Here is a 14,944-nt window from a genome sequence, read left to right on the forward strand (position 1 = left end):
AGGGTCTCTTTTAAAGAGATCAAACCCAAAGAATTCAAATACACATGAGTTGTTACGTTCAGGGCATTGCCGCATGTGATTTACTATGGGGTATCTCCCATCATCTTGTCTGAGGGCTCTGAAATGTTCACTCGCCCTAATTTTGAGTGGTCTAATAGTGCTGCCTATATAGTACAGGCCACAATTGCATAAGATCATATATATGACGAAATTACTGTCACGTGTGATATTGTGGTTAATATTGAATAGCACCCCAGTAGAGCTCATGAATGTGGAGATACCTGACTTGGCCCATCTGCACATGCCACAATGTCCACACTTGAAGAAACCTTTATTACGGTCACTCAGCCAGTTGCTGTGGTTCTGTTTATTGCGGAAACTGGGGCATAGAATTTTCTTTAGAGTTCTACCTCTCCTAAAGGTAAAAACCGGAGTTCTAGAGATCACTTTCCTAAAATTAGGGTCAGCTGTAAGAATATACCAATGTCTGTTCATACATTTCCTAAGGAGCGTAACTGGTTTCGTATAGTTGACTATACATCGGATGGTATTATCTCTAGGCCTTGGTTTCTGACATAGTGTATCCGATCTCTTTAGACGCATCGCCCTCGTACGGGCATTATTAATCACATTGGAAGAATACCCCCGTGCCTTAAATCTGTTACTCATATCCTCAATACATAGTTCAAAATCTTCTTCAAGGCAACAATTGCGTCTTGCCCTTACCATCTCACCATAAGGTATTGAATTGATTTGGTGAGTCGGATGTGCGCTCTTTGCATGTAAAATAGAGTTACAAGAAGTGCTCTTTCTGTAAAGCCGACTCTCTATTTTGTTATCACGGATAAAATGTTCCACATCTAGGAAGGCAATTTTAGTCACACTATGTTCGGAAGTGAAATGAATATTACAATCATTACTGTTAAGATACTTTATAAATTCATTCAGTTTTTGTAAGTCACCTGTCCAGATCATCAAGCAATCATCGATATATCTACCCCAATAGAGTATGTCCGTCATCCAGGTACTGCCCTCTTTACTCCAGATCTTATTTTGCTCGAACAACCCCATAAAGAGATTCGCATAAGCTGGCGAGAATTTAGACCCCATGGCGACACCTTGTCTCTGGCGGTACCAGTCATTCTTAAATAAGAAAACATTGTTGTTCAAAATCAAATCCACCATATTGATTAGCATAGTAGTGTGGTCATAAAGTCTCGCAGGTCTCCTATATAGAAAGTAACGCAAAGCTTCCTTTCCTTGTTCGTGATTGATACTGGTGTATAGGGAGGTAACATCCAGTGTAACTAAGATCATACCTGGTTCCCACGTCATGTCCGTTAGTATACTAAGAATGTGTTTAGTATCCTTAATATACGATGGTAAGTTGATTACAAATGGCTGTAAAAAAATGTCGACATACTCCGAAAGTCTCTCTGTGGGACCTCCTATGCCTGATACAATGGGCCTACCCGGCGGGGATGTAGGGCTCTTATGTATTTTTGGCAGTATGTAAATGCAGGGATTCTTGGGTCTATGAACACGGAGGTACATATATTCCTCTTCCTTTAAAAGTAACTGATTTAAACACTCTTGTAAGAATTTATTGATTTTGTTAGACAGTACGGGGATGGGATCTGAAAGAATCTTCTCATAGCAAGTACTGTCTCCTAGTTGTCTGAAGATCTCCTGTTCATATTCTGAGGTGTTCATAATCACAATGTTACCCCCTTTATCTGCCTCCCTTATGGTAATCTCTTCATTACTACGTAGCTGTCTCAGATTAGTCCTTTCTGTTTGGCTCAGGTTATGATGCCAGACATGTTGTCGAGTAGTGTTCTTCAATTCTAATTTGTTAAAGTCACGCCAAACCACCTTGAAGAAGGTATCTATACAATTGTCCTTCATGAGGGTTGGAGTCCAAGTCGATTTGTTCCTTAAACCGCTAGGTAGTGTCTCTGATGGGATATCCAGATCCGATAAGATTTGTGTTAAGGTAGTCGGATCCTGTTCGTAGTTGGCAATAGACAGTAATGTAGCCGTATCCTGAATATCCTTAATGGATAAAGGATGGCCCTCATTGAGAGCGTCCACTAAGGTACCATTTTGTTTATAGTCGGGTTGGTTTATGAAATGTTTTTTCAATTTTAGACGTCTAATAAATTTGAAAAAGTCGATTTTGGTACTCTGAAAGTCTCCAGCATCCCCTGGACAGAAACCCAGACCTTTACTCAGAAGTGTCAGATCATGAGTAGTGAGTTCAAGATTGGAGAGGTTAATGACGTTAATAGTGTCACTGACAGAGTTTCCTATTTCCCCCTGTTCCAAGAGCGTGTTTTCATTCCTTTCCTTATATCGGGGTGCTCTGCCTCTCTCAGTCTGGTTTTCCTGGATCTACCAAACGTCGATTTATCTCCCACTGTCCCTGTCTTATTCTCTGGACCTCTGCTAAAAAACCACAGCACTGAGACCACCCTCATCGCCTGCACAGATGACATCAGGACCAGAGTGGCCAAGGGCGAGACCGTCGCCCTCATCCTCCTAGACCTCTCTGCAGCATTCAACACTGTATGCCACCAAACCCTCCTCGCACGCCTTTTTGACGCTGGAATTCTACACAAGGCCCTGGACTGGCTCACCTCCTTCCTCACTGAAAGAACCCAAAGAGTTTGCCTCCCTCCTTTCCGATCTCCAGCCACCAAGATCATCTGGAACGACTCCTAGTGGCCCACCACCCTCAGACCACCCCCAACACCCACACACGCAACCTTGGCATCGTTCTAGACTCATCTCTCTCTCCATGACCCAGCAAATCAAGGCCATATCATCCTCCTGTTTCAACGCCCTTCGCATGCTACGCAAGACTTTCAAATGGATTCCTTTAGAAACAAGAAGGATAGTCACCCACACCCTCATCAGCAGCAGACTGGACTACGGCAGCGCCCTGTACTCAGGGACCACAGCCAAGCTTCAAAGAAAACTCGAGCGAATTCAGAACGCAGCTGCAAGTCTCATCCTCAACCTCCCTCGCCACGAACACATATCCACCCACCTCAGATCCCTACACTGGCTGCCCATCAACAAAAGGATCATTTTCAAAGTCCTCGTCCACGCTCACAAAGCCCTCCACGGCACTGGACCGGCCTGCCTCAACGAATGAGTAAACTTCCACATACCAACTCAACAGCTCCGCTCCGCTGACCTAGCCCTCGCTACAGTACCCCGCATCCAACGCATCACCTCCGGCGGCAGATCCTTCTCCCACCTCGCCGCCAAGACCTGGAACTCCCTCTCCACCAACCCACGTAAGACCCAGGACCTCCTTCAGAAAGCACCTTAAAACATGGCTTTTTGAGCAGTACCCAGCAACCCCCTCCCCCCACAGCGCCTTGAGACCCTAATAGGTGAGTAGTGCGCTTAAGAAATTATTTTGATTGAATAATTTTTTTTTATCCACTGACTCCATCAGAGGTACCTTCTGATTTTAACCAGTTCAGGTCCGTATTATGATTCTTGAAATTAGCAACTGAAGCATTCAAGTATGTCAAGTGTTCTACTTCCACTGCTAAAACATACCCAGTGGACCACATCTAGCTATGTTATATGCCCATCCCATTGACTTGCCCATGTTCTTAGGGGTGCTGTGACATATAATTACTCAGGACCAGGACAAAGTTGAAAGTTATGGCGACTGCGATGGAGTGCAGTTTGGATACACAAAGTGGATTGGGCCCAGTCTCTGCTTACCTTCGGAGTTAGAATACTTTTTCAGGAAAAATGTCTGAGAAGGTAAAGTTCAGCAGGGCAAGGCAGCTGACGGTGTCTGAGGAGTAGGTGTCATTGTGGGGGAGCCACTGGACAAAGTCACAGTAAAGATTTCTATGTTTGGGCTTAGTATTTTTCATAGAAGTGAATAATCTCCAGCTGGACGAAGCTGTAGGCTGTAACGATGAGGGCTTCACAAAGCCAGATACCTCTTCTGCAGGGAGCTGCTGAACAGCATTTGCTGGTGCTGGGTAGAACGTAGTGGGAGCTGCCACAAGGTCAGGCTGACTCATAATGCACCTTTGGGAGATCGGCAAGACGGTAGGTCCCGGTCTCCTCTCAGGTCTCTGAGCACTTTTTGGCAGAAAAGGTTTGTAAGTCCCAAGTGTTGGATGTGGGCTTTCTGGGTACAGGTAACACCACCTCCAAGGGTCCAGGACTGGAGAGGCACCACTTGGAGGTTCAGGACTCAATCAAGCTGGTCCAGGTGCAGGTTAAAGATGATTGGAGCCTTTTCTGTCCCTGAGGCTCCGATCAGGAAGCTGGCCTACCATCCCTTGGAGTCTCACTGGAATTATTGGGTTCAAGCAGAAAAGCTGGTCTCAAGTAGCAGGGCAGAGGGCAGGCTTCAGGAAGCAGGGCACTTCTCTTGGTGCAGCAGGGCAATCCTCTGAAGCATCCAGCAGTCCAGTCACTCCAGAAGTGAACTGAAGAGTGAGTCTGAGGGTCCTATTTTTATATCTGATGCCAGCTTTGAAATAGAAGAAACCTGTGGATTTGTCCCACCACGGAAGTGTCTGGAATTTTCTGCCTCCTTACCCTCGTCCCAGTCTGTCTGCAGGCACAATGGACTAGTGTGAAGTTAATTGTATGTGAGCTGAGGCAGAGGCTTTGAAGTGCAGGTGGGGCTTTGCTCAGCCCCCCCCCCCTTCTGTTTGAATTGCCCATCCTATCAACATCTAGTCCCTATATTGTATGGCAGTCTGAGAGAAGTGCACAAAGGCACACTGCCAACATTAAATGGTTATGACAAGAAAATGTCAACTTTCTAAAAGTCGCCTTTTCAGGCTTGTGACTTACAGTCCAACTTTACCATTAAAGATGATTTTACATTACAATTCCCTAGACACTTACCATGATAGATCTACCTGCTCCCAAACAAAAGTTATCACTTATTAAATGTATTAAGGTAACCCAATGTTATCCTATGGGAGAGGTGGGCTTCACAGTAGTGAAAAACAAATTTGTGAGAGTTTCACTACCAGGAGATTTAAAACTTAAAAGTACATGCCCAGCTTGGTAAATACATAGCACCCTGCCTTATGGGTTGTTTAGGGCCCACCTTGGGGGTGACTTATATGTAATTAAAAAGTAGTTTAAAGCATGGCAGTGCGTTTATTTTGCCATGTCGAATTAGCAGTTTAATCTGCTCGCAGGCTGCAATGGCAGGCCTGGGAAATGTTTAAAAGGCTGTTTAGGTGGGTGACACAATATGTGTTGCAGGCCCACTAGTAGCATTTCAGTTACAGGCCCTGGTGCATGTTATACCACTTTACTGAGGACTTAGAAGTAAATTAAATGTGCCACTTGGGTGTAAGCCCATTTTACCACATTTAAAGGAGCAAGCACAGTCACTAAGTAGCAGTGTTAAAGTCCACAGAGTTCTAAGGCCAACAAAACTGAATTCAGCAAAACAGAAGGGATGAAGGCAAAAGGTTTGGGGTGACACTTCAGAGACAGCCAATTCCAACGTTCAGTGTTTTTAAGTCCCCCCAAACTTTCATACAATGGAAAAAGACAAAGGAACATTGCAATACCTTTTCCTTTGGGACCATTCCCAGTATGTGGTACTGAAAAGTATCTGTGGGGATACTGAAAGTGACCATTTGTGTTTCAGTGCTTAAGGCTATTTCATTCCATTTGGAAAACAGGGTTATTAACTTTGTAAACTTGTCTCCCAAAAGTGTCACTACCATGTAGTCCATGTTTACTCCTGGAGGTGGGAGAGGGATTGGAAATAAAATATAGAATGAGATAGTAATCATTCTCAGTAAGCTAAGTATCCAGCAGTTACATCTTTTAAGATGCTCTGATTTTAAAGAGGGGTGTTATGGAATGGAATCCCAAAAATGAACTTCATGACTTTTAGACCTCCTCCAGTCCCATCAAACATCTTCTGATGTCTCCACATGTTAAGTGTCCTGCGAAGAGATAATTGAATTTGGGGCATAGTAACCTGAGTGCAGTGCACCTGTGTGCTGGAGTCTTTTTAGTTATGCACTGTTCAGGACCTTTAAGCTTATAGTATCTTATCAAAGATGAAGGCGGGTAGTTTCTGGGTGTTTACCTTTATACTCCACTGGCTTCCTAGTGCTATTCTAAGGAATTACGGCACAAAAAGACTGTGGGCGCTTTAACACTTGAACGGGGCCCCTTCCTTTATCTGTTCTTTAAGTGTCAAACAGAAACAAGAGCACAGCATGGTAAGCGCCCATGGGCTCTGCAAACCGTTAAGTTACTGCAGGTAAGTTAACTTTACTTCCCCATTCCAATGACTTGAGAGTCCTCTCGTGTAGAGGACATTTGCACATACATTTTTTTAAATCATAAATATTAACATTTGAAAAGTATTGTTTCCATTTCCTCTTTGCGTCCATTACCGATCAGCACCAATCATTCTGCCAGTCGTTTTCACAGTCAGTTGTGTAATCGTCAAAAAGTAATCTGATTTCCCCATCACTGTTAAATAAATCACAGAATTGTTTAAACTCTGTAAATGGTGTATTCACATAAAGCAACCTTTCTCATACCAATACCTCTAGTATTCCACAAATCCTTTCGATTCCCCACAAAATGAGCACACTTTGAAGGATGAGGCACTGTTGTACTTCTGGTTGTTCAGAAATATTGGTCCCATTCATGATCTGATCTTTAGCCTCTTTGTTAAGACAGTGTAAATCAAACATTCCACAAGAACTTATTTATAATTCCTCACTTTTAACGTACACGCGGCACATTGTGTTTCATTTTGGATGCTTTCCACATCGAAATGGCTTTCGAAGTTGGGATGTAATAACATTTTTCAAGATCACTGGGCAGTATATACTCCTAAGGCAGGTTTATTATTGCGTTCCCACTTCATCCAGAAGGGCACAGCAGACTGTGTGCGAATATGTTTGTATTTTTAAGAGCATGTTTCAGTCAGGCGTGGCATGAATGTGATGTCGAAATGTTAACGTGAAATAGTCAAGATAAGCAAATGGAAAACAAATATCAATGCGAGGCAACTTCCAGATTGTGCTGGTATCGTCTCGCCTGCCTTTTGCAGCCATCTTAATGAGATTTATCATCCTCTGTACTAGAACAGAGGCTTGGCCAGCAAGCTGATGTTTCAAGGATTAGTTTGTGGTGAGATTGTAACCTGCCTTAAATGATATATTCTGAGGACGTCGACATACTTCCTAAGTCACCAATCTGTTTTATACCTATGTGCTTTTGTTTATTCCATTTAGAGCCTTACACGTGTGGTGCCTGTGGGATTCAGTTCCAGTTTTATAATAATCTCTTGGAGCATATGCAGTCTCATGCTGGTAAGCAGTAATAACTTTCATTAACTTAATGAAACACAATAATAACCTGTTCCGCTCAAAAGTTTGTCAGCTACTTTGGCGATGTCTTTAATAGTTCTTGTGTATTAAGTATTTATGTCCATCCGATTAGTCTGTGGCGAAGCTTGTTTGTTTCATGCATCAAAACGACATGTGATTAGAGTTCTGTAAAGCTTTCTATAAAACCTAACTCAGATACCCATGTTCTTTGTAACTTGGGCTGAACAAATTGCTGTGCTTGTTTTTAGTGTCAGGTGCAATGAAGTGAATGAGAGATTCTTTAATTTTAATTTATTTTAAATAAATTCACTTTTTAATTTTAACAATGGGAATATCACGGGAATGCCAACAGAAGAGGCAAGGTGTTTTATGCATTTATCCCCCTCATCGGACTTCATATGTACTGTGCAGCATTAAGAATGCAACTAAATATGAAAAACGGTTGCTTCAGTAGACTTTTGAATACACCACATAATAGAAGAATTCATTTTAATCTGTGACTTGGCTTCTCTTCTCATAAATGTACCGAGGTTCATTTTCAAGAACACTTTGTGATTGTTCGCCAATTCTTTTCTCTAGAGAATATCTGACCTGAGATCTGTAAATAGCAAGATTCTATTGATGTGGAAGTCAGTCCCATCTTTATTGGAACTGCCACCAGCTCCTGGTCTTAATAGTCTGAGTACCTCACTGCTAGCAATTATTGTTCCTTTTGGGTTAAGGGTTTCCATGCTCCTTGCGGAGGCAGTCTCACCATTCTTCACACCTCAGACTTCACCAGATTCACAATCCACTCTGCTGAGTTAATGGTGCTTAACTGAGAACCTCAGATCTAAACTGAACTGAAAAGCTCTGATTATATGTTGGGGGCTCATGCCCCTTTATCCACATGCTAGACTTTGTTCTCTCAGTAAAGGCTACCGAGCGTTTAGCCCTGATAATGAACAACTGCACCTCAATATTGGTAAACACATTTTCTGTGCCTTGGTAAAAATATGTCAGTGGCATTAGTTTCTTTCTTTAGCAACCTTTACATACGGTCTGCTGTACAGCCTGGAAGCTGATAGGTACCTAGTGCACCTCAGCAAATTTCATCAGTTCTTCATTTTCTCTGTTTTGCTATCAGTAGCTTCAGTTCACCTTTCACCTGCTGCAACATTGGAGAGATTTTCTGCCTAGCGACCCCTGTGGCTGTAATTTATGCAATAAGAGAGCAACAAATCCTGAGTGACTGGCATTATGCTCCGCTTCCCCTTTGTGAGATAAGGCTCCACTGTAAATGCTATTGAACTCTCGGAGAAGAATTAGTAAGTTATGGCTCATGTGAATTAATTTGCAGTTTGTCTCCCTCTGTGATCGTTATTAAGTTTACCTAATATCTCTGTGGGATGCAGTTATTGCTTACCTTGGTTGTTTCCAGTGGTATGTCTTAAATTACCATGAGTGCTGGGTCCCTTACTTACAGTAGGAGGGAACTACCATCTTCTTCAACTCCAAACTTTTAAGGAAATCATGGATCATTTGGTGCTGTTGGAGCACCACAATGTCAACTACTAGCCGCTCCGAAGCAGGAACCCATCTACTTCCTTGTCTGTAAGAATAGGAGACTGAAGCAATTTCCAGACAGTTTTACTGTCAATCCGTTGTCCCTGTCTGATAGATTTGCTTTCTTCTGTTATTAACTTCCTCTTTTCCACTACAGTCATACCTCTAACAGTCCACGTTCACTTTTTGACTGCTCATTGCAGTATTTTATGTACTCATTGCTGACTTAATTACCAACTCATTGTTTAAACCATCAACATCTCCTTTGAGTCAGTCACCTTCCCAGAAAGATGGAAGCACGCAGAAATCAACGCCCTGCTAAAGAAACCAAAGGCAGACCCAGACGACCCCAAGAACTACCGGCCGATCTCCCTCCTCCCCTTCCCAGCCAAGGTCATCGAAAAAATTGTAAACAGCCAACTATTCCAGTTCCTGGAAGACAGCAAGGTACTCGACACCTCTCAATCCGGATTCCGCAGAAACCACAGCACTGAGACTGCACTCATTGCTGCCACAGACGACATTAGGACTATGCTCGACGAAGGAGAAACAGCAGCACTCATCCTCCTGGACCTCTCTGCAGCTTTCAACACGGTATGCCATCACACTCTCCGCACACGCGTACACAACGCTGGAATCCGCGACAAGGCACTCAACTGGATCTCGTCATTTCTCTCAGGCAGAACCCAGAGAGTCCGCCTCCCACCGTTCCTGTCAGAAGCTTCCAGAATAATCTGTGGAGTTCCCCAAGGATCTCCGCTCAGCCCCACGCTCTCCAACGTTTACATGGCCCCCCTCGCCAACATCGCACAAACCCACCACATCAACATAGTTTCCTACGCAGACGACACTCAGCTCATCCTCTCCCTCACGAAAGACACTACAACTGCAAAGAACAACCTCCACAATGGACTTCACGCCATCGCCAGCTGGATGGAATCAAGCCACCTAAAGTTAAACACAGACAAGACAGAAATCCTCATCTTTGGCACCAACCCCTCAACTTGGAATGACTCCTGGTGGCCCACCTCCCTAGGAACAGCGCCCTCACCCACCACCCACGCACGCAACGTAGGCTTCATCTTGGACTCCACACTCAGCATGACTCAGCAGGTCAATGCCATCTCCTCTTCCTGCTACAACACTCTCCGCATGCTCCGCAAAATCTTCAAGTGGATTCCCATCGAAACCAGGAAAACTGTCTCTCACGCCCTGGTCAGCAGCCGATTGGACTACAGAAACGCCCTATATGCAGGAATAACAACCAAACTCCTAACAAAACTGCAAAGAATCCAGAACGCATCCGCCCGCCTCATTCTGGACATCCCACGCCGTGACCACATTTCCACCCACCTCAGAGACCTTCACTGGCTACCAGTGTCAAAGAGGATCACCTTCAAACTCCTCATCCACGCACACAAGGCCCTCCACAACACAGGCCCAGCCTACCTCAACGACAGACTCACCTTCCACACCCCCACCCGCAATCTTCTCTCTGCCAGCCTCGCCCTCGCCTCCATCCCCCACATCCGCCGCACCACCGCCGGAGGAAGATCCTTCTCTCACCTAGCCACCAAGACCTGGAACTCCCTACCGCTCCACCTTCGCCAGACCCAAGACCTCTTGACATTCAGGAAACGCCTCAAGACATGGCTCTACGACCAGTAGCTCCCACCCCCACCCCCACCGCCTTGAGACCCTAACAGATGTTTAGTGCGCTCTATAAATACTTGATTGATTGATTGATTATTTATTGTTGCTGAAACCTTTGTTATCCCTCTTTAGTCAGTGTAACTAGATAGAAAACCATGCTTTCATTCCACTAATTGGGCGTTGCTGTTTCTCATAAAACACCTGGATTCCAGTTTCGTTAAGAGGGTTAATGTTCTGTTGGAAGTGCAGTCTTAGGTCTACCATGGCCTGACTGAAATGTGTGTAGAAAAGGAGTCATATCAACAACTACTGTTAAATTTGTAAGTCAGCAGTAATTTGATAAAGCAAAAGAGAATTCCCGAAATGAATCAGCATAGCCAGCTATTTTATCTCATTTGCCAACTGGAACTGATGGACTCCTTCAATTTCTTGGGCAAGATTTCAGTTTCTCCACCCGAGAATGTTTTTTGAGAATCTCCACAAATGATTCCTCCCATGCTCTCCCTAAAGCAGGGTGCACAGTAATTTCATATAGGATCCAGCAGGAAAATTGCAACCAAGACTAGTCCAGCAAAAGCAAGTGGTTTGAGTCCCAACAGAGCATTCACCAAGGGGAGTTAGAATAAGGAAACAGAGAAAGAGGAACAGTCTGATTAACATACAGACCTTCCTAGAAAAGAATCTCCACCAAACCTTCCATCAGATCCACAGAAGCATTCTTACATTTGGCACAGTATAAAAGGCTGAACCAGCAAGAAACCAGCACAGAACTAGCATACTGGACCACCGCGCTAACCGAACAGAACAGCAGTCGCTGGAAACCGAGATGGCTGCATCCTGGGACGAACACTTAGACTTCTGCAACACTGTTAAATAAAAATCCCTTTCTCAGCCTACTCGAAGACTGAAGCATGTTTATTAAGAGGGAGTTTAGAAATTAGCGTAGCTTTACCTTTACAAAGTTATTGAGATAAAATGCTAACATTTTATACATTTTCTGTATATAAACAAAGGAGTGAGTCACATGATCAAGACTGAAACTTCAGCTATCTGGTGCTATGTCAGGTGACCCTCAATCTAATGCGAAATGGTTGAAATGACCTTGAAAAGGAGATACATGGCAAACGCTTCTCTCCTGAGTTAACAGGAAACTAACTGTCTCGTTTCGAGTGCCAAAGTGAGAATGATGAGAAGGCCTGCATAACTTAGGATATGGAGTACATTACAAATGTGGTTTCAAAACAACATGGCTGATACAAAAGCTGCATGCTGATAGGTGCAATATTATTTATACATCCACAATTTCCTAGAGCAAATTCAGAGCATTCAGTCTATAATCTCTACCTCAATCTCAATTTCATGACATTTTTCATCATTGTTTTTCATTAATATGATCGCCAGTTGTGAGTGGATAAGCATGGGCAATACCTTTATTAGAACCAGTGTGATGAATGATGCATGCTCTTATTTGTATCAGCACATAAAAAATCGTATTCTTGGCAGAAGTTTTGTGAACATCTTCTCACATTTCTAATAAGATAGTAAACCAGAGTCCCCTATTTAATTTCAACTCTTCGTGGATAGTGTGAAGCTCCTTAACACTGTGTTTAATGTGCTATATTTGCTTGTGAGTGCTGAGAGAAGAGTTGGGGATAAATTAACACTATTCGTAGCAGGTGATGGCATAAACGCCACCCTTAGCAGCAAAGAGGAAGCCTAAGGCCATTATATTCTGCAAGATCAAGATTCTTTGGGAGTCTCACTGTTTATTGAGCAACCCGTAAGAAGTAACAGTAGCATTGTCAATTTCTTCCAATAGATTCAGACTTGTTTCACAGATAGCCTGCCAGATATATGCATAGCAAACAGAATGGAGTAGAATCTGTTTGTCTCAAATACTTCACAGCACCTTCATGTGTATTCGGAGGGAAGTACAGCAAATTGCCCAATAGCAGGGACCACATAGCCACTATAGCAGACCCCAGTCCAGTTCTTGCCACAAATGAAATGATCATACTTCTCTTGGAACCAGGATTCATGATACAACCACCCAGTAGGTAAATTGAATTAAAAAAGGATAACCTAGTGTGGTATGTTTTCCAGAACACTTTCACACTCATACTCGTCCACAAAGATACTCCAATTACTTGATGCTCACAAAAAGCCCATGTACCGAATAAGCAGGATGATTAGTGTTTAACAGGAAGTATTATTTGCAGTGGAAGATGTCATCAGTATTTGGAGTTTCAAGAGAAGTGTCATCCCATTGTGGCAAATGGTGGCCATGGAAATGCAGACCATGGTCTGTTTTGTCTTTATTGAGGGGCATGTTAATCAGAAGCGCCCTCCCATTCCCATCCACTACCAAGCATCGGTGGGCAAGTGGGTGCAATTCCAGCAAGAAGGAATATTTACTGCTTGCTAAAAAAAAATCCCTAGCAAATACAAGTAGGAATTATTCTGGTAATACTAGCGGCCCTCTCGGGGACAGGTGCTGTGCAGTTTTGCGTCACTCAACTCCGATTCCTAGAGATGCATCACAAGAAGCCATTGATAAAGAATGGAAGGAAAGAGAGCCAGCCGTACCCACAATGGGTTCTACTGGTGGGAAGCAAGTTGTTAATCTGGGACAGAAGGGGTAACGAAGAAGGGGAGGAGAGTCATTCTGCGGAACTCTCCCAGCAGTAGCAGCAGAGAGCAATGAAGACAATCCCCTTGAAGTGCTAGGTTAATGATCACGTCCAAAAATGGGAGCAGTTGCTTTAGCAGCAGAAGAATTGTCTGGCAGAGCAAGTGCATGCTTACAGTGTGATCTGTTGACCCAGATCGTCAGCCCCCGACACTTGACAGAGAGTTTCATAAGCAGCATTTATTGATAGCCTTTCCACTGTGGTTGCAGAGAAGTCTTTCACTGGTGTACCTTCATGTGTTCCCATTTGCCAGGCTTCAATTTGTAGCAAGGAATGGCTGACCAAAAGATAAGCTCGGACCTGAAAGAATAAACTGCAGAAACAGTCATTCAGTTGAAGTGGTTCAGTCTTGTTACCTTGGATGGAGTAGCACAGATTGACTAAAGCTCTAAGTGTAATACATGACGCCATTCATGTTGTGTCATGAACATATTTTGATATCTTGTTTCTGAGAATGACATTGTTGCGGTCCGGTTTCGCCTACAAGCTCGAGGAGATCAGCATAGTGACTGTTGATTTCTGCTAATTGCTTTGCTGGCCCCCTGAACTACAAATGAAATGAAGTGTGGCCCCTGGGTGGTGGAGAGTCGCAGGGGACCTCTGAAACGGGAAATGAAGTCTCGCAATATTTTCTTGGTAACCGTGATGGCAATGTGCTCAGACATAGGGATAAGCCTCTACCCAACTGTAGAATATATGGACAATCGCTAGCACATACAAGTAATATCCACATCTTGAAATTAGCATAGAATCCATCTACCAATAGACTAATGCATTGGTTCCCAAACATTTTGGACTCGTGGCTCCCTTGACCTATTGGCTGTGGCTCCCCATTATGGTAATATTTTTTCACAGGTGGAGGGATGTTACCCAAGCCTCGGCAGTACTTCCAATTTTCTACCTGAAAATAATTGGAATGAATGTATTATAATCATAGATGTCACTAAATAAAAATATAAAAGTTTAATAAAAACTTGAATTGGTTAAATCAGAAACAATACAATGGAAACTATTCAGCACTGGGGTGGGCATGTATGAACCCATCTGGTCCACATATGTATCATCCAGTTTTTTGGGCTTCCCCATTTCCAGTTTTCTGATCAGAATATAGACCCTTTAAAGCTACAGATTACTAATTGTAGCCCCTCACTTAAAAATAGCAACTACCACATTCACATCATGCAACAGTGAAACGCCCCATTATTCATACCTTTCTTGCAGCACCAATCAAAAAGTGTAAAATATCAAATATAAGGTCACACTGTCTTTTTGCCTGACATTCTACAGTATGCTATAATTAACTACATATATATATATACACACACACCCCACACAAATATAAAAAAATATATCTATATATATAAACGCACACAGACATTCTTATATGCATGGCTAATGAGCATTGTAGCGGGGGTTGAGTTGTGACATTTTCAGTTTAAAGCACTCAACAGCTGAGTTAGGAACGAGCGCTAAGCACCCATGCAAAGATATCCTTTGAGCTTTAGACCCATTTAATTGAGTAGATGACATTAAATCCTTCGTAAAGCTTCTGTCACACCATTTATCTTTAAATGGTGAAAGTCTACAAAACAAGAAATAGTGCACTGCGTGGAGTAATTCTCCACATGTCAAATTTTGCCCCAGGCTGAAAGTTGGCTACAGAAAAGTGAGCATAAACTGCAG

The 14,944-nt window shown here is 43.2% G+C and overlaps 1 protein-coding gene across 11 annotated transcripts in view; it reads left to right on the forward strand.

Annotated features, from left to right (window-relative positions):
* Positions 1 to 14,944, forward strand: part of LOC138301142 (zinc finger protein 618-like) — a 781,690-nt gene that overhangs the window by 697,962 nt on the left and 68,784 nt on the right. For all 11 annotated transcript variants that reach the window (XM_069241298.1, XM_069241296.1, XM_069241300.1 and 8 more), the window contains one exon: positions 7,278 to 7,355. In XM_069241298.1, coding sequence (XP_069097399.1) covers positions 7,278 to 7,355 — 78 coding nt within the window. The remainder of the gene's footprint in view (positions 1 to 7,277; positions 7,356 to 14,944) is intronic.

Source organism: Pleurodeles waltl, chromosome 6 (genome assembly GCF_031143425.1).
Source record: "Pleurodeles waltl isolate 20211129_DDA chromosome 6, aPleWal1.hap1.20221129, whole genome shotgun sequence".
Lineage (NCBI taxonomy): Eukaryota > Metazoa > Chordata > Amphibia > Caudata > Salamandridae > Pleurodeles > Pleurodeles waltl.